Genomic DNA, 22,666 nt, shown 5'->3' on the forward strand with positions numbered 1-22,666 from the left:
GTTTTGGCCACAAAGAAAGTGAAATCAATATGAATACCTATAAGTTTATCCTGTTTCTCAGCATGGGTTTTTTAAACCAGATGGGTCAACTGGAGGGCCATGGCATGATGTTAAGTCCAACCGGAAGATCCTCGCGTTGGCGCTACGATAACTCGGCGCCAACAAACTACGATGACAATGCATTATATTGCGGTGGATTTTGGGTAGGAGTGCCTTTAAAAAATTCTAAATGCAGTTCACTTAATGATGTTCTTAACCCTTTAGAAACAAACCGAAAATGACGGCAAATGTGGACTTTGCGGAGATGATTGGAGCTTGGAGCAGCCGCGACCCAATGAGCTGGGTGGAAAATATGGCGGTGGAGTGATTGTAAAGAGTTTTGCTGGCGTAGATGAAGCGGAAATTAATGTTAAGATCACAGCCAATCATTTGGGCTACTTCCGCTTCCACATCTGCGATTTGGACGAAAATGGCAGCGAGTCGGAGGATTGCTTTAACCAATATCCTTTGAACTTCACCGACGGTAGCCAGAAGTACTACATCAACACCACCACCGGCGATATCCCAGTAACCGTGAAACTGCCCAGCGATCTCAACTGCATTCACTGCGTCTTGCGCTGGACTTACACGGCGGGAAATAATTGGGGTGTTTGTGAGGATGGAACGGGCGCCATGGGCTGTGGGGCGCAGGAAACCTTTATTAACTGCGCTGATATCAGTGTGCTATCCTCAGCGAGAAGCATATTCCAGGAGGTGCCCGTGGAGGTGGCGGAATCGAAGTGAAGTGGTTGTCATCAGCGGTGGCCAATCGAACAATACTGCTAGTCTCAATAAATTAACTTATTTATTTCTAATTGAGCCAAATTGTGCATCATCAACAATACGATTTAGTTTTAAGAACTTACAAATATACCCTTATATACCTTATTACTTCAATTATTCATTTAAGTATTGATTAAAGAGTATTTGATAAAAATGCACCTCAAAATGACTTTGAAAGTTCCATTTAAAAATTGGAGAATAATAGTTAAGTATTTACGAACCACCATAAATAAAGAGCATTCCGAAAATTATGAATGTTTATTTCTCTTTTATTCAATAAATTAATCGTCATATATATTATTTATACATATATATGAGTGTGTTTTGAGTGTGTGTGTGGATTGTTGGTGATGACCGTTCGTCTTCGAGGTGCAGGGCCCCGCACTCCCTTCTCCTAAGATGGATCCTACTAATTAAATCCTTGATACTGAAAGCCCTGTCTTAGACGTGTTCTTAACGATCGGATGAGATTTGCACGGTTCAGTGCTTAAATATTGGTTGTTTTTAAGCTATCCTGTTTATTTTCGTATTTGTATCTTGTATGTTATTTTAATATTCGTAATTTGTCTTAACTGTTTCGTGGCTTACAAAATATGTTTCACATTAACTGGCTTATTAGTTAACTTCACAAATAAGTTGTATATATATATATGCATTCTTTTGTTTATATTTTACAAAGCCTTCAAAAGTCAATTGCAAATGATAAGTCGGTAAATTCACTACAAAACTCAAAAGTCGCGTTTTAAGAATATCTCTTGGTTTCCGTTTACCTTTTAACAATTAACTAAATAAACCGCAAACAACAAGTGTGTAACCTCGATTGCCACTAATGATGCCATCAATCCTATGTATTTCGATATATATTTAGCTCTATGTTTTGAGGAGGGTTCAGATACGGCTGGAAATGCCCTCCTCGATTAAAAACTATAAAAAACACACTCTCCATTATCGTCAAAATGTGCGAATCGCTCACAACTGAATTACAAGTGTTTTAGCCCTTTTTGGGCTTTGTTTCTAAATCACCATCATTTAAAAGCATTTTAAAATACAGTGGTTGCACTTCGAGAAAAATAGATGTATATTTATATATATATTAATGTGGGGAAGGAGGTCCTTCGCTTCTCTACCAAATATTTTGTTATAAAAGCACCTTATAAATTTTACACGTACTCGCAAAGTTTACCCACTTGCCTCGTTTGTATAAATAGCTAAATAGTTCATCTTTCATTTTTACTTTGTTCAAAAATTGTTTTTAACATTATACAACACTATCTGTATTTTTGTTTTCTTTGTAATACCTGAATTTTAGAATTTTGTATCCGAAACGCCTTTTTTGTTGTGTTTTTTTTTTTGCTGACTGAGTTTGTTCCATTTTTGTTCTCTTTCTTGTAATTGCCAAAGGTTTTTCAGTAATTCCTGTCATTAATTTCCTTAGTCCGAAATGCTGGTTGCCAAAAATGTTCGTTGTTGTATCAGTTATACATTTTTCATACTTTTTCGAACTTGATAAGGTCGAAAAGCCTGTGTTTTGCTCTAACTTGACCTAATTGACAAACATTTTTACTTAGCTTCATGAGGGAGGGTTCAATATTTAAGTATGGTTGTAGTATTTAGCTTTGTCATTGGCACAAGTTTGCTTGCTGAGGGGAGAAGTTCAGGAGGAGTTTGTGAAAATGAAAGTAAAACTTCAGTGTGCTCTATTACAATTAAGTTCACACGTTGGCTCAAATATGCTTATAAACTTGGTTTTATTTTTGTTTTTATTTGTATTTTTTAACATTAACACGCTACAGTTTACGGCCATTCGCTTTTTATCATATAAAATTTCGTTTGTTCACTAATTAATACACATAACTAATAGGTATTTAAAAATTATCGTCATAAAGAAACTATAATTAAATTATTATTAAACACGAAACTAAAAAAATATAAACGACTACGTGAGTTGATTTTAAATTTTATAAATTTGTTGATTTTGTATCTTTCTGGCTAATTTCTCTTTTTAATGCAGCGTCCAGCTTGAATGAACGACATTCATATTAATTCACGTGTTGTTTTTGATGATTTTATTTATTGCATATTTTAAATGATTGTAATAACTATAAGGTGTTTATTTATACTATAACTTTTTGCGTTTCTAGATTATTTCTGTGTACTTTGAGTGTATATGATTTATTTTTTATTTTTCGAAATTCTTGTAACTGTTGCTTCTTCGGAAAAGAAAACACATAAAAGTGAGACTGAAAATATTGGAAGAAAGTTTTGACAAAGTTCTTAAACTAAAATTATTTAAACACATAAATCAGCGACAACATTTAATAATAAACAACTCACAAAGAACAGAATTTTGCATATGAATAAAATGCAGTCCATACTTAAAACATTAATTTACAATTAAATTTAATCGAACCGAAATGGTAAACAATATTAAATAGTATATTGCAGCAACAGTGGAAGACAGTTAGTTCTCTCATTCTCTCTCTTGTTTGTATTCTTTCAATCGTCGGTAATAAGTTTTTTGAATTATTTTCTTTTTAGAGTTTATTTTTCGGTATGTGTACAATTTAAAAACAGGCTAGACTAAAATAAAAATATATATATAAATTATAATTCAATTAGACAACAGTGTAAAAAGCCAATTCAAGGAAATGTACATACAATTTAAAAAGGTTCGCGTGTTGCATAAACTTTGAGAACAAAAGCAAACAGTTTAAAAGCGCTTGGATGTGTGCGATTGGGTGTTATTTTGGGGGTTTTGTGGGGATTTGTTCTCGTTAAAAATGTTATGACTAAATATACAATACAACTACAGTGTTTATTTCAAGTTTCTTACTGTTTGATTTATACAATTCTTTGCTTGTGCTTGATACACTTCAAAATTAATGTGCAATTTAAGTTAAAGCTTAACTTCTATTTCCGTAGTTCTTTCTTTGCTCTTCCAATTTGTTGGTTGCAGTTTTGCCTGTAAATTAAAACCTAAGCCTTTACGCGGGGATTATACAATGTTTCGATTATGTATGTTTTCTATGTATGTATGTATGTACTTCATATGTGCTTCAAAAGTTCAAATTTTCATCAAAATTTCTACCTCTCCCGATTTATTAAGCTGCTTAATAAATTCATTTGTAATCAGTTTCTCCACTCGACTCACAAATTACGTTGCTTGGTACATATTTCGTATGCCTATTGTAATTAAAAATTTGTAATTTTCTCTATATTCTGTATGTTGCTTCCTCGCTATTAGCAGTTAATAATAAAAACTAGTTAACCACGCATCTGATGCATGAGCGTTTTCTAAGTGTGAGCTTTGTTGCATATCCGTTTCGTTTTGTGAGTCTGCGTTGCTGCAATTGTTGTTGTCGATTCGTTTACTATGCTTAAGTAATTTTGTCACTTGCAGCAAACAATCTGTTGTCCTGTCCTGTCCCCGCCGAACTCCTCGTCCTTGTCCACGCCCCATTACTTGTACTTGGCATCAGATTCAGTTGCTTTGGTGGCGGAATGGGGCTGCTGCTCGGAGTGCTGTTGCTGGTGGCCACCTGTTGTTCAGTAATATTGAAAAACATCTGTACAATGTTTTCGTTGGGAAATGGAAACCAAATTAAAAATAAACTTAAAACAGATCTTTTTAACCTGAAAACCAATAAGTAACAAACGCAGAAAATGTTTAGCTATATTCAAAACACGTATAGCTTTCTAAAGTGAAGTATATTCGATTTTGAATCTAGAGACGCGTCAAGATAGAAAATAGCTTCTAATTACCTGCCGCACTGGTGGCCTGCATATTCAAGCTGGTGCTACTGGCACTCAATGTGGTCGACGACGAGTTGGAGTCAGACGGCGTGTTGGGGCCCGCCGAGTGTGGAGTGCAAGATGCTTGGCCCAGCAGCTTCTGGCGCACCTCCCGAATCTTCAGCTGCAGATCTTGCTTGCGCGGAAAGACATCGCTGTGCTTAGACTGTAGATAAGAATTGGCATAATTTGTATGAGTTAAAGAACTGAAAAACGTGCGGACAACTTACCTGAAAGGCCATGGTGGCCTGGGCAGTGGGAAAGTTACCGTGCTCGGCAAACAACTGCAGGACCAGGCTGCGACGCGTCTCCAGGACCTTGCGGTGTCCTTTCTCACTGGCATCGGACCGAGCGCTTTGTAGCGGTGTCTTTGGCGTCCTGGGTGAGCGGCCCGTTTGGTCAGAGCTCTCCAGTTCTGCAAGGCGTTCGTCTTCATTAGGTATTTGAAAATAAAGGTAAAGGTATAAATCAAACTCTTTCAAACGGGTTGGCCTTAACATAAATCAGGGTCTAAAAACTGTTCGTATCACTGACTAGAACATTAACAGTTAAATTAAGTTTACCCTTTAGCTCGTTGTTAAAGTCCGGACCAAAGAATCGCTGCGTGGTCGTAGGCGGTGCCGATGCTGGTTCGTCAATGGAGTCGTCCTCGCACACTGGACCATATAGAGAATATGTCAGTCGTAGAACATTGCGTTAACCTTATTTTCCAATTTAAAACATACTTAGCTTCTGAACTGGCGGTGGAGCCGTGTTCTTCTTGCGGTAATTCGTGCCGTAGACGCGTGGCGATGAGGGCACAGCAATGGCACTGGGCGACTGGCAATCCTCAGGCTGGAACTGCGGCAGGGCCTTGTACTTCTTCTCGAAATCTACCTGCTTGAGCACACTGCTGTGAATGCATAGGCGTTAATTAAATGAATCGAACGAGAATTGCTATATTCTTACTTATTCATCTCATCGTTCTTCTTTTTCAGGGCCGCTGCCGTTGATCCTGGAGCGCCTTTCATCGGTGACTTGGGCTGCTGATTTATGTTACTGTTGCTGCTGCTGGTTGTCGGCGTCAGTGGCAGTTGCTCATCACTATTAGGTGTCGTCGTCGAGGACGTGGGCGTGGGCAGGGCCGAGCTAAGGTTGCTGCTGTTCACGTGGCCTATGATGGGCGATGAGGATTCCATCATTGTGGGTGAGTGCAGCTTGCGACTAATGTGCTGTCCATTGCTGACCCCCAGATTACCTCCAAAGGACACATTGCTCTCTGACTTGCTTTGAGCTGTAAGAATTTCACAATATGGTTAGGTACTGCATTGAAATTACAATGTGATCTTCGGGAGTTTACTTACATAGATTCTTCCGCCTCTGCAGTGGAGCTCGACCCAACTGCGCAGGTGTGGGTGCCAAAATAAACTGCTGTCCATCCGCGTCTATGTCGCTCTCATCGCCACCGCTTGCCGCTGCTGATGCACATCCACTCATTCCTCCATCCATACCTCGCTCCGGAGGCGCACTCATGAGATATGTGGCCGACTTTGGGGTAGATGGCATCGATTTGTACGAGGGCGATCTAGCCGATGGTTCGGCACTATGGCTGGGCGGGTATCCATGCAGCAGCATCGTGGGTTGCGCACTCACGGGCGGCGGCAGGGAAGACAGGCCGTTGTGGTTCCTCAAGGTGTAACCTCCTGGCGCGAAGGCATCCAGCTGCAAGTGCTCCAGGCTGGAAGTGCCCGGTTGGTGGGAGCGCTGCAGCAACGTATACTGAAAAACATGTAATGCCTATTATTCAAGAGCTGACTACCAGTGAGTATTTAAGTTGCATACCGGATGACCCATGGCGAAGAACATCTTCTGACTGGCTGGACCGCCTCCCATGATCTGAGCAGGCGCCGATGCTGGAGGTGTGGCAATGTTGGCCGCATGCCCCAATCCCATGCCCGCTGGCGACGATGGCACACACGCCTGGTGGGCAGCTGCGGAACAAGATGTGGAATTGGATGATGAAGAAGGGATTGTGGTTGAGTTTATCATGACAATGCTGGAGTCACTGGTGGGCACAGGATCAGCTGATGCTGCTGTGATGGTTATATCGCTGGCATTACTACTACTATGATTTGTTGCCGCCGACGCCTTTGTCATCACGGTAAGAGTTGCTCCTGGTTGACTAGTAACCGCTGCTCCAGCTGCCGTGGAGGTTGCCGTGGCCGCTGTCAGGATACGAGCATTGGCTGGCAATGTGATCTTGTTACAGGCGTTAATACTGATGAAGGACACTGGTCGAAGGGTAGTCGCTCCCGACGCGGGTGTTGCTGTGTTGCCAGCAACGTGCTGCTGATTGTACGCATTGACATCGGTGATTAGCAGCATTGTCGCCGGTTGGGATGTGGTAACCTGCTCCTTGCCCGATACCTTTGGATTTTCCTGTCTTTCGCCGTCCCCATCATCTTCATCCTCCTCTTCATCCTGACCGTGCAACGTGTCTAGGACCAAAGCGTCGTAAAGGATAGCCGCTCTTCCTGTTCCCTTATGGCTTCCGCCGAGTTCGGCGCCTTCTTGGAGCGTCAACAATTTTCGTATGATTGGCGTGGCATTGTTGTTAGTATTGCATGATATTGTTGTTGTGGTTGTTGGTTGGTGTTGTGTTGGAAAATTGGAAAATTTATTAGGGGCTTCGTTATTGGCTGGGTTGGATGATGATGCTGATAATGTGGATGTTGTGACGGTGGCAATCACTGGTGAACCCTGAACCTTCTGCTTGAAAAACAACGGTGGCGGAGTGTTGTGAGGATGTGAATGTGGGTGTTGTTGCGTTCGTATGATGGTGAAGTGATTGATGGTGGGCGTGGGCACGCGGGTGATGACCGTCGGCGGAGTTTCCCCGCGACGCTGGTGCAGATGCTTCAACTGCTGGTGCGGGGAGTTCGAAGGCTGCAGCGGCGTCAAGGATCGCACTATGGTGAACTGCTTGCGCTTGATGGGGGTCACTATGGTGGCCACAGGCGGTGGCGTGGGGGTGGGCGTTATAACGACCTTAGGCATTGCATATGGAACAAGGTCGTCAAATCCAGCTCTGGCATTCACACTGGCCAACTCCTGCATGAACTGCTCATCATCCTCGTCGTCTTCGTCGTCGTCCACCTCGTCTTCGTCCTCCTCCTCGACCTCATCTCGCTCCTGATCATCCAAGACCGCCTTATCCTTTTCGCTACTCTCCCCCGACTTTTGACCCTGTTTACTGTCTTCCCTATCCGCTTCTTCATCTGGGATCGATTGATTTTGTTATGGGTGAGGTGACACAAATGACAACGCGACAAAGGAAGATCAATAGTGGGGTGTGTTAATTGTGTGTGAGATAGGAGTGAAAGAAACAGAGAGAAAGATGTTATGTTATGCAGAAAGCTTTTGATTGAAAAACTTAGCAGATGAGCTTGCGAACGGTAAATGAGGAGTGGGTCTTGGGCGTGAGGCGATCTATGCAGGTGCTGGGAATGTTCCAATTTTATGTACTCGAAATACATTTTTGGCACATCAACTTAAGCCAAAATACTAGTTAAATAAAATCATACAGCGACAACAAATCATAGTGGAAATAATGCCAGATCTAGCTAAATAAAATTAAATTGTTGGAATAAAATGTACAACTAATATTTCCTAAATACAATAATTAACAAACATAATAGTGCGATTTTATATCAATTTAATATCACTATTCCAAATACTACGTTTAGGTAAATTTACTTTGGCAAAGCCATCAAGGAACATGTCACTCACCTCTAAGATCCGTGGGACTGCGATGGGGATGATGCATCGGGTAGTGAAACTGCTTCTGACTCAAAGCTGTCGCCGTTGGCACATTGAAGTTGAAGATGGCACCGACGCTACCACTATTCTGCGGCGGAGCACTGACCACGCCACCTCCGGCGGCGGATCCCGAACCATTGTTCAGCTTGTATGGCGATGGCGGTTCCTGTTTGATGTCCTCCTGCTTGATGTGTGCCTGCAGGGAGCCAGCGTCCTCCGGCTTGCCACCGCTGCCCTTGGGGCTGATGGGCATCGATTTGAAGGCGCCGCCTAAAGAGAAAAAATTTGGGGTATCCTTCGATTAGCATGGATTTTCGTGTTGTAAATAAGCGGGGGTTTTCTCGCCTGTGGGTTGGAATGGTGTTACACCGATTGGGTTCTTGGGACTAGTGTACTGCGTGTAGATGGACATCTGGGTGTATGGCAGCATGTTGCTCTCCAGCACCGGATGTGCTTTGATAGCCTTCGGTTTGAGTGTGATCTCGCGCTCTCCTCCGCTGAGCGGTGGTGCGTTTATGGCCTGGCCATTCGCACCGGATGTATTGTGCTCCTCTGCCGAACGCTGCAAAATAATAAAATCCTCAGTTTAGTTTAATTCTTCAAGTACAAATAAAGTGTGCCATTAATTTACCTGATTGGCCTCTGGCTGCTGCTTGCGGTAGTCAAAGGGTGTGTCGTCCATGTCCGAGTCATTCACCCGCTCGCGGCAGTGCAGGTCAATCTTCTTCACGGGCTGCTGTTGCTGCTCCTCCTCCACCGCCAGCATCTGCTCGTCCTCGTCCGATGGCAACTCGTTCTTCATCAGTTTTCCGTTTCCGTTGCCCTTCATCGAGATCGTAGTTGGCGCCTCATCACAGGTGCTATTATAGTTGTCAATCGTCAGCGGTATTATATCGCCCTGCAAATCGGAGGATATGCCCTGACCACCGCAGATGCCGCTGCCTCCTGGCGTTGAGGGGCACATATCGTGCTCCAAGGAATCGGAGCCATCCACCGAGACCAGGCGCTGCTTAGCGTCACCTGTTCCGGCTGCTCCGCCCGCCTTTCCACCCGGCGTGGCTGTCGAGGTGGATGACTTGCGGCGATCTTTGGAGCACCACTTCCATTCCGGATGCAGCTTGAAGTGGGCATCCTTAACAGAGCTGGCCAGCTCATGATACTGAGCCTTCTGCTCTGGCTTCAGGGCGTACCACCACTCGCCCAGAATCTTACTGACCGTACGGTTGTCCTGATTCGGATGCTTCTTGTGCACCATTTTCCGATGTTTCTTTGAGAAGATCATAAAAGCATTCATGGGTCTTCGGATTTTCTTGTTCGCCGGTTGCCCAGCTGCTGTTCCTGCCGCTCCGGCCTGCTGTTGCTGCTGCTGTTGCTGTTGCTGCAGGGCGCTCAACGATTGACTCCTCCGCTTGGCAGCCGATGTGGCTGGTGCACCTGCAGCTCCATCATCATGGCATTCCTCCAGCTTTCGTATGTTGCTGTTGTGGGTGGGCAGACGCATCGCCGCAGTTTGTTTCTTATTGTTGGCGCTGATCCCGGGCGTCGTGGTCTCAAACACATCATCGTCCAGCTGATCGTCCGGCTCCTCCTGCTGCTGCTGTTGCCTCTGGTTGGCAACTGCGGCCGCTGCTGCTGCCGCCGCCGCCTTGGCATCGTTCATTGAGCAGTTGAGTGGCTTGCCCGGTGAGCTTAGTGGGGCGGGCACAATCAGATGATTGTTGTTGTGGTTCAGCGGCATCTGGGGTGGCGACTGTTGCTGCTGCTGCAGTTGCTGCTGTTGTTGAAGCTGCTGTTGCATCATCACCACGTTGTAACTGCTTGCCGATGTGGTTAGGGTCGGAGTGACCGGAGCTGGCGACGCCTTGCTCATAGGCGTCATATGCGGCAACAGCTTGAACCAGGGCGTATTGTAGCCTACAAATATTGGAGGCAAAGGTTATTAAATGGACACAATAATTATCTTTTCTACATTCAAATAAATAGAACCCTTTTGAATTAAATGGACTTTGTTATGCTATCGTGTGAGTGAGTAATGAACCAATAAATCTAAATTCTAACTCTTGTCACTAATGGCATAAATCGACTTACCGTTTTTTGCCAGCATCTTGTCCTGGCTCATTGAAGCCACTGATGCCGCTGTTGAGGTGGGCGTGTTGGGCTGATGAAATGAAACCGTTGTGGGTGGCAGCGGCACTGATAGCTGAGTGGCGTCCACGATTACGGGATGAAAAGTCTGTCCGCCGCTCACCACCACATGAGGATGTGGCTGCTGCTGGTGCTGCTGATGTTGCTGCTGGCTGCTCGAAATGCGTATAACGCTGGTGGCATGACCCACGCTGTTGTGGCTGCTGCTGCTGCCGCTGGTGGGTGGTGCCGATGGCGCTGGCAAACTGGCAGGTGGCGGTGGAGGCGGTTGGTGATGGTGGTGCTGCTGCTGCAGTGGGTGCTGCTGCGGCGGTGGGGCGTGCATCACCAGCGAAACGGGTGTCGTTTGCGGCGGCAGTGGTTGAGCGCCAACTGTTGATGTTGCTGCTGCCGAAGCTGCAACATGAGTATTGCCATTGCTGCCCACCTCCCAGATTTTGTTGTTGTTGTTGTTGCTGCTGCTGGTGTTGTTGTTATTGCTGCTGCTGCTGGTGTTATTGGCATTGTAGAGCACCGGACTGGGTGTTGTTTTCCACTTGGAGTCGAGCGGTACGGCCACAGGTTGTTGCTGTTGTTGCTGCTGCGACTGGTTGGCAATGGGTGTGAAAAAGTTCTGCCTATGAGTGGCGGACACATTCACCGGCGAATGGGCAATGGCATTCAGAGGAGAAGCTCCGGCGTGGTTAACAGGTGAGGTGTAGGAGGGCGTGGCAGATCGGGAGCTGCTCAGAGATACTGAAAGGAATGAAAGAATGGGATAAAATAAATACGGATTTCGAAAAGCACAGTAGGGGCACGGTAGGGTTTCGGTGATTCTTCGATCTTTTTTGGCATTACATAAGCACTGCAGATATAGTTTGGCCCCCAGCTCAAAGTCCTGGAACGCATTCATGACGTCCTTGCGCTCCTCTTGGGCATTTCCACGAAAATCTCTGTGGCTGGCCAACCGCTGCTTAAAATACACTTTTCTGCCTTCGTCGTCGTGTTGTAGTTGTCACATTCGCTTTGTCCGCTGCATTCGCATCGCTTTGCTTTTTCCGTTCTTGCTCTTCACTTATTTTTTGTGCTCTTGACAGTTCCCACTTTTCAGCATAAATGCGGCAATCGCCGATTCTTCGACGACGTTCTTTCCAAGGGCAGCGGCAGCGACGTCGGCAGCATAAATCGAGCGCCGCTCTCTCCTCGTTTCACGGCTCCAATCTCTTTTTTCTCTCTCTTTCTCACACTCTCCCTCGCGCTCGCCATGTTTGTTTACCTGCCCTGTCGGTGTGCAGCACGCGCTCGTGTGTGTGTGCGTGCCTCGCCGCTCTCAAGTGCATTTTTTTTGTTTAGGTAAAAAGGAATCAAAGGCACAGGGCAAATAACAAGAAAAAGAGCTGGATAAAAGAAAAGAATCTGTTGCGCTTCGCACGCAGCCTCTGCCGGCGTCGCAGCCACAGCTTTGTTTCGACTCAAGTGGCTCTGCCGCTGCGATCGCGACTTATTTTACTTTCTGCAGGTGCTTAGGAATGCGTTCGAACATAGTCGTGGAAGAGGGGGGTCACAAACCGCCTTAGGTTGGATTGATGCACAGTTTCATGCTTCCACGGGATATACGAATCATTCCGCAAATGGTATCGAATATCCCTAAAAGACTTTTCAATCGTTTGAAGGACAAATTTTTAAATTATTTGAAATCTTTACAGATTTTACATAAGAGAAGTGATACTTGGTTAGAAATATTAAACCGAAACAGATACTCTAAATGATACATAGATAAAACAAGATACAATACAACTTGCTTAAATCGAAACACCAATCAAACTTACTAACAATCTGCGAATTTACAAACCATTGAAAACTATAACTGAACAATATAGATTAATGTTTCTGCCTCTACTACTAGATAATCTAATAACATAAATAAGGTTTAATTTTTCTGACTACGCCACTGCGAACGTCTCCCTTCGCCGCTGCGGCTGCGCAGTCGCTGCGTCTGACGTGTAAATCACGCTGCGGTCACACTCTCAAGTGGCCAGCGTGTGGGAGTGGGAGCGGGAGGACAGATCTGTCGCTCTCTCCGGCGGACAATGGAACCCTTGATTCGTTTTCGGGATCGAAATTGGAATCGGACACGACCTTTGCGCCGCAGCAGCGACACCTTTCATGAAAAGCGGCGGCCAGGCGGACGGACAAACGACCTTTGTTAAGGTGTGTGAGAAATGGACAGGGGTCGGGAGGTTGGTGAGGAGAGGTGGAGGGAAAAAGAAAGAACTACGGCGCTGCCACAATAAAACTTTATGATATGCATTTTATGGTGAATTGGAAATGCATCGAACCAGAAAACAAGAGACGAAAAAGGTATCGGCTTATCACGACTGGACCAAGTGCGCTAGCCTTTTCGTTAAATTAGGAAGAGAATCCGTATCTTAAAAAAGATCTGAAATCTCCAATTATTTGAGAGTCATCGTAATTAGTAAAAGAACTCAAAGAAAACATTTAACTATTATCATTATAAAGAATTTTAAAACATACATACTTCATTGCACTTTTAAATTTATGGAATTCGTCTAAGCCCGATCGCCTTTTGTGAAACTTTAATAGTTTCATAGCAAGAAGTTCCTTTAATGTCTTACATTTTATTAATATTGATTATATTATCTGTTGGCTTAAGCTTCAGGAATAATAATGCTACACCAATAATCATTTATGCGTTGGTCAAATAAGCCTCTTTATGGGTACGAATTTACTCTACAGGAGGAGCTTGACAAGCCCTTTACCTTAGGCCTGCATTTTATGGTCTTATAAACGAGACTTTTTTCAGTGCCTAAGAAATCCGGTTCTGAATGAAAGACCTTCGTGTCTTCTGCATTCCGAAGAAATACCTTAATGGGGGAGCTCTGTTGTGAAAGGGGAAGAGCGTTCCCCCAGCTAAGTAGGGTGCACAAAAGTTCTTCGGTCCCTAACCGAAATCAAAGAAATGTTTTCCACAAGCGCCGTGAAGAATACCTATCTGGCCTTGTCTCTCTAATTGCGTGAACCGAGATGGATTAACGGTTGAGCCGGCGCTGCATCACAGGCCGAAAAGGGACGGCACGAGTGCTGGGAAGGCCAGCCTTGAAATAAATTACTGCAAACTATGAATAAATTGTTTGAGCCGGGTTCCAGAACGGTGTCTTAAATGCTTTTATGATGCCCTCTGCCAGATCGTAGAGAGTCAAGAGGTGTGATGGTGGCGTAGAGACTTACCCAGCATGACGGCCGCATCGGTCTCCTCCTGATCGTAGCGACCTTTGACCCGATAGTTGGGCGACGTCTCCGAGTCGCGAGAGGTGTCCTCATCGATCTGCGTCTTACTGCTCGATCGACTGTCACTAATAACAAGGAAACAAAATGGTTGCACAGGTGAGTTGATAATTATATAAAAGATAACAGTATTTAAAGACATTTAAAAAGAATCCAACATTTGAAATTTTTCATTCTGTAAGTATTTAGTTTTGAAGAATATTATAGATGTTGTGACAACAACTTTCCATGAAAACTCATTTCAAATACATATTAGAAATGCATGTTCTTCTTTTGTTCCAAACTTATAATTCCTAACTTCTTGCATTTGTAATATTAAAATATCACGAGAAGTTGTCACTAATACAAGACTCATCCAAAACTAAAATAACTTAAAAATAGTTGTATCCAGAGCGAAAATAGAGCTCACCTGAGCAGACGACCCGGTCCCGTGGACGAGGGCAGGGCACTGGTGTTGCCCTTCTGGTTGAGGTGCCGTGAGCAGTAGCCGCGCCGCTGAGATTCCTTGGTGCAGAGCATGCACAGGCGGCGCCACTGCTTCCCGTTGTACTTCTTCCGCACGCCGGACTCCGACTCCACGATGTCTCCCTTCTTGAAGCGGTGCGGCGTAGTGGCCTGAGATCTGTGGATGGCACTGCCGGTTTATTAGCAAGCGGTAAAGGATAGGGGAGAAGTTATAGCAAGCAGACTGGAAAGACCATGTGAGTAGTAGAGTTTTGGCAAGTCTTCGTTAATTACGAAATTTCGTGTGCCATGACTTTCCTATTTATCTCCCTAACAAAAAGATCTCCGCTCACCTTGGTGTTGCTGGATGAGATCGGGGTGTTAGCCTCTGGTCGAGAAGACTGGACGTGCTGCCGCGGCTCTGCATGCTGCTCCGCTTGCTGCAGGCGCTCATCTTCTCCGTGTCCAGGTCGCCGGCCGCTGGCGAGTATCCGATGCCGACCCTTTTGAGTTCATCGTCCGAGTCGTAGTCGTCGTAGCTCCGCGACGACTGCTGCTGTTGCTGCTGCTGCATCTTGAGGTGCTGCCCATTGCTGCACGGAGAGATCACGATGTCCGCCAGGCCGTTGTACTGCTGCGGATGCGACTGCGTCGCCTGGACCACTTGCTCCGATCCGTGGGAGGGGCCGGCGAGTGGGGGTCGCGTCTGGAAAGGCGACGTAGCCGTCGTCCGATAATACTCTTCTTGTTTCACCAGTTGCTGCTGCGCCTGCTGGTGGGAGGCCGTGGGTGGTGCCGTCGGCAGCTTGCCATCGGAGCGCGTGGCCACGAAGGTCAATGGCGCGCCGGTGGCCGCCTTCGGGTAAACGATATTGCCACTGGGCACGGCCATTGCCTCGCAAGCTGCTGCTCCTGCTCCCGCTGCCGACACCTTTCGCTTGGCACTGGATGCTGGAGCACTTGCTCCACCCGAGGGTGTCAGTTCGTTGAGCTCGTCCCACCAAGGTGGCTGCAGGAGCCGTAGATCGGCACGGCGCACAACCTTGGTGGTGGCCTGTATCAATGCAAGGTATTATAAGTTGGGAGTTTCGTATAACAAAAAACTAATTCTTATCAATTCGCAACTTAAAACTCAAAAACCTTAAAGCTAAGCAAGCTGAATGCCCTCACCATTTCATCGCCGATCAGTTGCACGCTGTATTGCTTCGTGGCCTGGTTGATGTCCGTAATGATGCCCTCTACATAGACGAAGCTTCCGGAGCCACGACCTTCCACCCGCTGGCGCACGCAGACACGGGCATCCAACGTAATCTAATCGAGAAAGGGGAAATGACTTTAGCATGAAGGGCGACAAAAGCGACAGTATTCGGGGTACTTACATCCGCCATGGGCGGGCTGGCATCGAGTATCACATGGTTACGACCCTGGTGCAACACATCCGTATATAGCAGTAATCCCAAGTCGGTGGAATCGAATTCCACGAGTATTGAGTCGGGAGACGCCTCCTGGGCGTGGCGTATTATCCCGGGTGCATAGTTATTCTGGATTTTGGCTAGGACACGCGTGTTGTTCCACTCGCTGAGATCGAGCAGGGATTGCTGCTGTTGCTGCTGCTGCTGGTGTTGTTCCTGTACATGTTGCTGATTGTTTGAGTTAAAGCTAAAACGTTGTTGTTGCTGTTGTTGCTGCTGCTGCTGCTGTTGGTAGTATACGGCGGTTGTGGGCGTGTGTGTGCGTTGTTGATGATTGATTGTGGCTGCGTGACTATTGTTGCCGCTGGCAACATGTTGCTTGTAAGTACTACCGCTGGCATGTTGCGGGGATGCAATGATAATACGTTGCTGCTGCTGCTGCTGCTTGATATCGCCGCTGCTGTGACTGCTGTTGTTGCTGCTACTGCTGCTGCTGTTGCTACTGTTGTTGCCGGCGCCTGCACCGCAACTCACGATCATGCGATGCTGCTGATTGCCGTTGGCCAGGCCATCGCCGTTGCCAGTTGTATCGGCGGGTTTCTGCTGCTTCTGCAGGCTCACTTGCTGCTGCTGCTGGGGATGCTGCTCGGTCTTGTCCAGCTCGGCTGGATCGAACTTTCGCTTCTTGGGATGCTGCCGCGGCTGAGGTGGTTGCTGTTGCTGAGGTGTGCTGCAGGTTGCTGCAGTTGCGGTTGTTGTCTGTAGGTGCGGCTGGAACAGCACATGTTGCTGCTGCTGCTGCTGTTGGTGTTGCTGGTGCTGCTGCGTTGTTGTTGACTCGGCGGCTCCTGTTGTTGTTGCTGTTGGTATACCGGCGATCGTTGCTCCCGTTGCTGGTATCACCATTTTGTTGGCGGCAACAACAAATACTTGTTGCTGCTGCTGATGCTGTTGCTGCTGTTTGTTTGTTATGACATAAGTCTCGGCTGCGGCAATCGCGACTGCTGCTGCTCCATGTGTTGCTGTTGCAGTTGCATTGGCAGCGCTGAGCATCGTAGTTGTGGCAGCAACATGTGTGTGGCTTGTTCTCGGGGGGAGGAGTGGGTGCAGCAGCAGGGCTTGATTTTCCTTCGGCTTCCTGGAATTGGTGTTGCTACTGCAACAGCGGTGACATCAGCAGCATCCTTCCTGCAATCGAAGCGACAGGCGAGAAAATTTGTTAATTGGGTTGACAACAGAAAACCATTAAAATCAACGACGACGCCGTTGTCGATGTCATTTCATAATTAGTGTAATCCGCATCCGGACAACCCTGACATCCTGCCCACGATCCACAGGACTCGCAGAAACTCTGGCGCCCGACGTCGGGCCATAAAATTCAATCTCGTCCAACTAGGGGTCTCTCTCTCCTTCTGAGGGTGTCTGTCTGTGTGCGAATTTGCGACAACGACAACGGAAACATTTTAATTTGCACAGACGTCCAGTGGTCTGGGCTGGCTTGTGGGCGGTGGGCGTGGCTGCAGCCGGCATTTAAAAAAAGGGTAAAAATGAATATAAATGACACTTGAAACATTTTATGCCAAAGCCACACAGACTGACGGACGTACAGTTGCACAAAAAGTCAAAATCATGCGGCAACCACAAATACACCCGCACACAGAAAGAGGCGCAATTGTAGGTCCACTTGCAACAGCCTCGACTTTTTCGAACGGGGGCGAAAATATGGTGTATGGCAGGTTATGCCCTTAATGGCTTACACAACCACAGGGCAATGAATATTTCCGAAGAAACTTCATCACCTCATTACGATTCATGCAGTAGCTTGTAAGGTTTATTGGCTATTATTATGAAATCCTAGTCATTTTGAACTAGTTTCCATCATTATAGTTACACTTTAGATGGGTTTATGTTTGACGAAACCCTAATTTCTATACTAAGTGAGGAAACTGCATTCTAATATGTAATAGTACACATATGAAAGTCAAGTAAAATAAGAAGTTTAAAATGCCATATCTTAACCTCCCAACTGATAGAATTCATAATCCATCTCGTTCCCCAATTAATTTCACCCAAGCTTTATCATCTCAGTCCCATTTTTGCTCTCAATTCATCAGACGAAGCGGCCCACAAAAGTGTTGCATACTTCTGGGCATGATACGTATACGACCGTTAGGCAGAGTTGCCACATCTCGGTGGCAGCAACTGCAAATACGGCTTATCGCAGGAGCAACTCCTCCAATGCCATTTCCATTTTCAATTTGATCCCCGTCGTCTGCCATCCACAATCCGCAGCCATCTGTAGACCCAACTCAGGTCGGTTGTGTGTAGGCGTAATTGCGGGAAATGACTGCCACGCCCATTGTGGGCGAGCTCTTAAACCCATACACACGTACTATGCGATACCACCACCAATGCAGACGCACACGAATACAGTGGGAACGAAGCTAAATTGAAGCAACGTAGCAACGAGGAATGAATATAGAAATGAAGGGAAAAAATGAAAAACCTGCAGCCTTGGCCATATTGTTGTTGCAGTTAGCAGTTGTTGCTGCTGCGCGGGACAAGTGCAATGATTGCTTTATTTTCCCTTTTCCCTGCCGCCCCCTCTTCCACCATCAACCAATTTTTTCCAGCTCGCTTTTCACAACTTTGCTTTTCATTACTGCGGCCAGGGCTTTCGCGCTTTCGGTTGCTAGGCTGCCACCAGCGACTTGCAATTGTTAGGAAAAATCCACAAGGGCGGCGTTGGAGAGGCGAGAAGAAGACGCTCAAAGGTGGCAGACACGGTGTCTGGTACAGTTGTTGGGGCAAGCGTGGAAAGTGCCAGGACACACTGCGAAAAATCAGCGATATGTTTAGGCGGGAAAACGTACTGGAGGTGCACTAACTTAGCTTTATATAACAACACTTCTAAAATAAAGAAATATTACGAAAGCAATCTCATTCTATGTAAGAAATATTGATTGAAGGTGATTAGTTTTGGCTGACTATAACCATTGTGCTCCTAAATTTCATTCAGTGCAATTGACGAATTTTTGAGGAACCAAGAAAATTCTGCGTCAACGGCAGTAAGCTCAGATGACGCCTCAGGATCAGACTAAAAACTCGACTTGCGATTAGTTGGACACATGCTTACATGCACACACCATTACACCGTCAGCATGCTCCCCTTCCACACACGCACACACACTCATTCACATCCGCACAACACAGTGGCAAGCTTATGCACATATTTATAAAGCTTTTATGTAAATAACTGCATATCTTCTATATTTGTTCATGCGTTGCAGCATAGGGCGTGTGTGGGTGTGTTCTGGGTGCTTTTGTGAAAAAACGAAAACGACATCAAGGGGTGGGAAAGGGGGTTAGCTTGCTACCGATGCGTGCCTAAGTAAATCTAACCATATCCAGGGCTCTTAACTTTATTTTGATGGCTGCGAGTCCGGATCTTGTGTGCACTTTACAGCTTCCAACAGCCAGTAAAATAGAAAAGTGATACTAAATTTTATGATAAACGAACGAGCATACTCCCGATCCTCCGATCAGTAGGTATTCCAGATTAAAAATGTAAATTCAAACTGTACTGTACTATTACATCATATGTACATTATATGGTTTTATCCAGATTTCCAAAATTGTTTTTGACTCATAGAAGAAATCTATAATATATCACTTCTTACAACAGTTCGTATCGGAATAATTGTACGGGTTTTCGTTACTTACTACTTAGTAGGCAAATGCTCGTTTGAGCTACTGAATATTAATACCTAATCTACTTCCATTGGTCAAAATAAACTACTTTAGTAATACCTTTAAAAGCCTTTAGGTAAATAAACGATTACTATCCCTCATTGATGATTAACTTAGCTGTGAACGTTCATCTGTTCAATTGCCAGACAATGGGATTTCCTTGCAATTTAACTGGCATAAAATCCAAAACCTTGCAATGCAATGTGTGCATTATTACAGTTATCTGTTTATTGTAGTCCCCATTGCCAAAATTTTAGCAATTTGGTTTGTCATTTGTGTTTTAGCGTGTGTATGTTGGGTTGGTTCGTGTGTAAGTGTGCAAGTGTGAGTGTGAGTGTGACTGTTTCAATCGCCATCATTTCCATCTGCATTGTCTTTATTGTTGCACTTGGCTTTTGCTGTTATTGTTTTAGTTAGTTATTGTTGGCTGCTGTTGTTAATTGGCATACTCAGTTTTATGACGCAAGCAAACACGCAAACTATTGCTAATACTAATGCCTACACGATCGATCTCAATGCAGTCGTGCTAAATTGAATGCAAAACATGCGTGAGAACGAGACGACGACATGTGTTTGTGATATAGTAGAGTGCATTTTTTACACCGGAAATATTAATAACATGAATAACATTTCATGTTAAACGCAGCATAGGTAGAAGGTAGATTAGGCTCAAATCGTATCCACGTTCAGTAAAATATATTTCTTTTTATATTTTATTGAACTAGCATAATTAAAACTTGGCAACATTATTTTTTTCTCTGCAAATTTGTTATGGACATGGAGGAATCTAATTAGAGAGTTCCTTGAACCGTAACGGTCATTTGTTTTGGCGCCAAATCGAAAACGAAACGAAAAGTGTAGAACACACGAGCAACGAAGAAGAGAGCGAGCCGAAAAGTCCATGCAGAAAGTTAATCTCGCATTTACTACCTCTCTTTCCCGCACTCACTACTACCGCACTGCTACTCCCCTTTCGGTCTCTCGCTCCCTCCCGCACTCAATGCACTTAGCAACGGGACAAACGCAGCAACTGCGCTGCCGACGTCGCCGCCCGGCTGCTGCAATGTCAGTAACCCCAATCGAGCGAAAGAGCGAGAGGGAGTAAGAGCTATGGAAAGGGAGAATGAATGATAGTGGGGGAGTGCAGTTAGCGTTGTGAATTTGTTTGCTGTGATTTTTCTGTGCATATTTTTTCTGACATTTTTACGTTGTATTTTATGCTGTTGCCAACTCGACAACAATCCTTCCCAAATCAACTGAAGCCAAAAACAAAAAAAGTGCGCTCTTAGTCATTCAAAGCATGCAACAACAAAATAATGCAGCAGCATCAAGTGAGAGTGAGTTGTGCGCAGGGAGCAGCTCTTCCCCATCACACTCTGTTCGCCCCGTCCCCCTCCACCCACTATTTTTCACTCCAGGAAAAGCAGAGAACGAGAAACGCCGAATGCCGCTCATTTGCGTAGAGTAAATGCAAACAACTCGTGCATACGTCTTTCCTTCTTCCTCTCCCGCTCTTACACCGTCTTCAGCACTTACACACACTCATACACCCGAGCATGCGTACCCACACACGGACACGCATGAATGCAATGCGCTGCAGCAGCAGCAGCGACAACAAGAACAAGAACAGTAGCAGCCCAGGAGGATTTTACATTGGCGCGTGTAACAGTGATACGCACCAGGGGCCACCAAAATAAAACAAGTATCACTCTCTTCCTACTTAAACTGAAAAATTTAATTTTTTACAACACTTTCTGATAAATATTTTTTTTTTTCGATATCTTAGTTCATAATCGTGAATTGTTTTTTTTTTTACAGAAATATGGATGTAAACTGCACGTTTTCTAAGTTCCCTAAGGATAACGCTCGTAAGTATGCAATGAGAATTGGATTGCAACGATGTTTGGAAAATTTCATCCCACAGACCCAGATTTAAAACCCATATGGGTTTTTAAAAACTGAAAATCATTGATGCATAATGAATTTTAATGAATCATTTTTAACTTTTTGCCTCCTACTTCAGATTCATAAAACATTTGATATGATTTTTTTAAGAAAAAAACTATTGCTGACAAATCAATATTTCGGTTTTAATAAGGCTTACTGAATCCCTTGCATTCCCTATTTATTCAAAGCCTACTCTTTTTCGTTTTGCATTACTTATCCCACTTTTGTGTCCCAGCCTGTGACCACTACATATGCATATGTAGTCTATGTGTGTGCTTGTTTGTTTGTGTGTTTCTGCAGCCTTTACTCATTTTTAGCTTTTCGCTATTACATGGCGTAAATTATTTGTATGCGCTATGCTTGAGCTTATGCGGCTGTTGTTGTTGCTGCCGCCGCTTTTGTTGTTGTTGCCGTTCCTGTTGTTGCAGTTGCACTATGAGGAACATAAGAATGCAGTGGAGAAGAATGAAAAAGGCTGATGCGAAAAGTTGGATGCCTGATGCTGCTGGATGTTGAATGCTGACGAAGGGGCACTATCGTGTTCCTTTGCTCGTTCGTTGGGTTTTTTCTCCACAGTAGTAAAGACGACGTGCCACGAACACTTGCGTGAGTGTGTGTGTGTGTGTATGTGCGTTGGGGACTCGAACTTCCCCATACAAGTGCAAGTGCCTACACCAACACCATTGCAGCATGCCCCTGGCAACACGAAGCGCGCGAAAATGTTGAAGCGGAGAAAAACGCCAGGGAGAGGCAGCAAACATTTCTTATTTCCCTATTTTGTTTGCTTTTTTCCTTGGTCCCAACTGTTTCGCGGAGTAAAATTGTAATGTGGAGCAGCGCGGGCGACGACGACTGATTGCAGTGGGCAAACGATAAGATGACGGCGCGAATAATGCAAAAAGGCGAAAAAAAACAAGGGACAGTGCAACTTCATCAGAGCGACAGAAATCGTGTATCGACTAAATCGTGTCCATTTAATTTCTATCTGATGTTCAAATTTTAAAGCAAAAATTGTTTTTTTAATCGAGTATGAAACGGAACTGTACACTATTTTAAGATTTATTTATTTATACTTGAATATTTTTTAACCCAGACATTTCTATAAGAACGCCTAAAGATTTTATAATTTTTATTTCGGAAATTTAAAGCAATAGTGGTGTAAAATCGAGCGGAAATAGGTAGTATAATCTTATAATACACATAGTATAATAATCTTATATATGTACACCAGTTGAAACAACAATATATAATTTTGGTTTTAAAGATTAAGA

General features: G+C 44.8%; 2 protein-coding genes across 11 annotated transcripts in view; one reads left to right on the top strand and one right to left on the bottom strand.

Moving 5' to 3' along the window:
• Window positions 1-9: 9 nt before the first annotated feature.
• Window positions 10-988, top strand: LOC6619285. The gene is made up of 2 exons (XM_032723122.1): window positions 10-203; window positions 265-988. The coding sequence occupies exons 1-2, from the start codon at window positions 30-32 to the stop codon at window positions 781-783; spliced, it is 693 nt and encodes a 230-aa protein (XP_032579013.1). The 5' UTR covers window positions 10-29; the 3' UTR covers window positions 784-988.
• A 1,558-nt stretch (window positions 989-2,546) lies between these two features.
• LOC6619286 (putative transcription factor capicua) overlaps window positions 2,547-22,666 on the bottom strand; it is a 43,581-nt gene continuing 23,461 nt past the window's right edge. For 2 of the 10 annotated variants that reach the window (XM_032723110.1, XM_032723109.1), the window contains 17 exons: window positions 15,666-16,886; window positions 15,457-15,597; window positions 14,640-15,340; window positions 14,252-14,476; window positions 13,786-13,910; window positions 10,501-11,292; window positions 9,044-10,326; window positions 8,758-8,974; window positions 8,383-8,682; window positions 6,436-6,584; window positions 5,958-6,372; window positions 5,563-5,887; window positions 5,340-5,506; window positions 5,178-5,270; window positions 4,845-5,044; window positions 4,585-4,780; window positions 2,547-4,361 (listed from right to left, as the gene is read on the bottom strand). In XM_032723110.1, the coding sequence (XP_032579001.1) occupies window positions 4,282-4,361; window positions 4,585-4,780; window positions 4,845-5,044; window positions 5,178-5,270; window positions 5,340-5,506; window positions 5,563-5,887; window positions 5,958-6,372; window positions 6,436-6,584; window positions 8,383-8,682; window positions 8,758-8,974; window positions 9,044-10,326; window positions 10,501-11,292; window positions 13,786-13,910; window positions 14,252-14,476; window positions 14,640-15,340; window positions 15,457-15,597; window positions 15,666-16,751 (6,495 nt within the window). In that variant the 5' untranslated portion in view covers window positions 16,752-16,886 and the 3' untranslated portion in view covers window positions 2,547-4,281. Of the gene's footprint in view, window positions 4,389-4,584; window positions 4,781-4,844; window positions 5,045-5,177; window positions 5,271-5,339; window positions 5,507-5,562; window positions 5,888-5,957; window positions 6,373-6,435; window positions 7,872-8,382; window positions 8,683-8,757; window positions 8,975-9,043; window positions 10,327-10,500; window positions 11,293-11,394; window positions 11,654-13,785; window positions 13,911-14,251; window positions 14,477-14,639; window positions 15,341-15,456; window positions 15,598-15,665; window positions 16,887-22,666 lie in introns of those variants that run through there. The other 8 variants (XM_032723111.1, XM_032723115.1, XM_032723112.1 and 5 more) reach the window with 8 other exon arrangements.

This window comes from Drosophila sechellia, chromosome 3R, assembly GCF_004382195.2.
Source record: "Drosophila sechellia strain sech25 chromosome 3R, ASM438219v1, whole genome shotgun sequence".
In the NCBI taxonomy this organism is placed as follows: Eukaryota; Metazoa; Arthropoda; class Insecta; order Diptera; family Drosophilidae; genus Drosophila; species Drosophila sechellia.

Coding starts and splice junctions, on each gene's coding strand:
- LOC6619285 (XM_032723122.1), top strand. CDS start 30: ATGAATACCTATAAGTTTATCCTGTTTCTCAGCATGGGTTTTTTAAAC. Junction 204..264: donor TATATTGCGGTGGATTTTGG/GTAGGAGTGCCT, acceptor TTAACCCTTTAG/AAACAAACCGAAAATGACGG.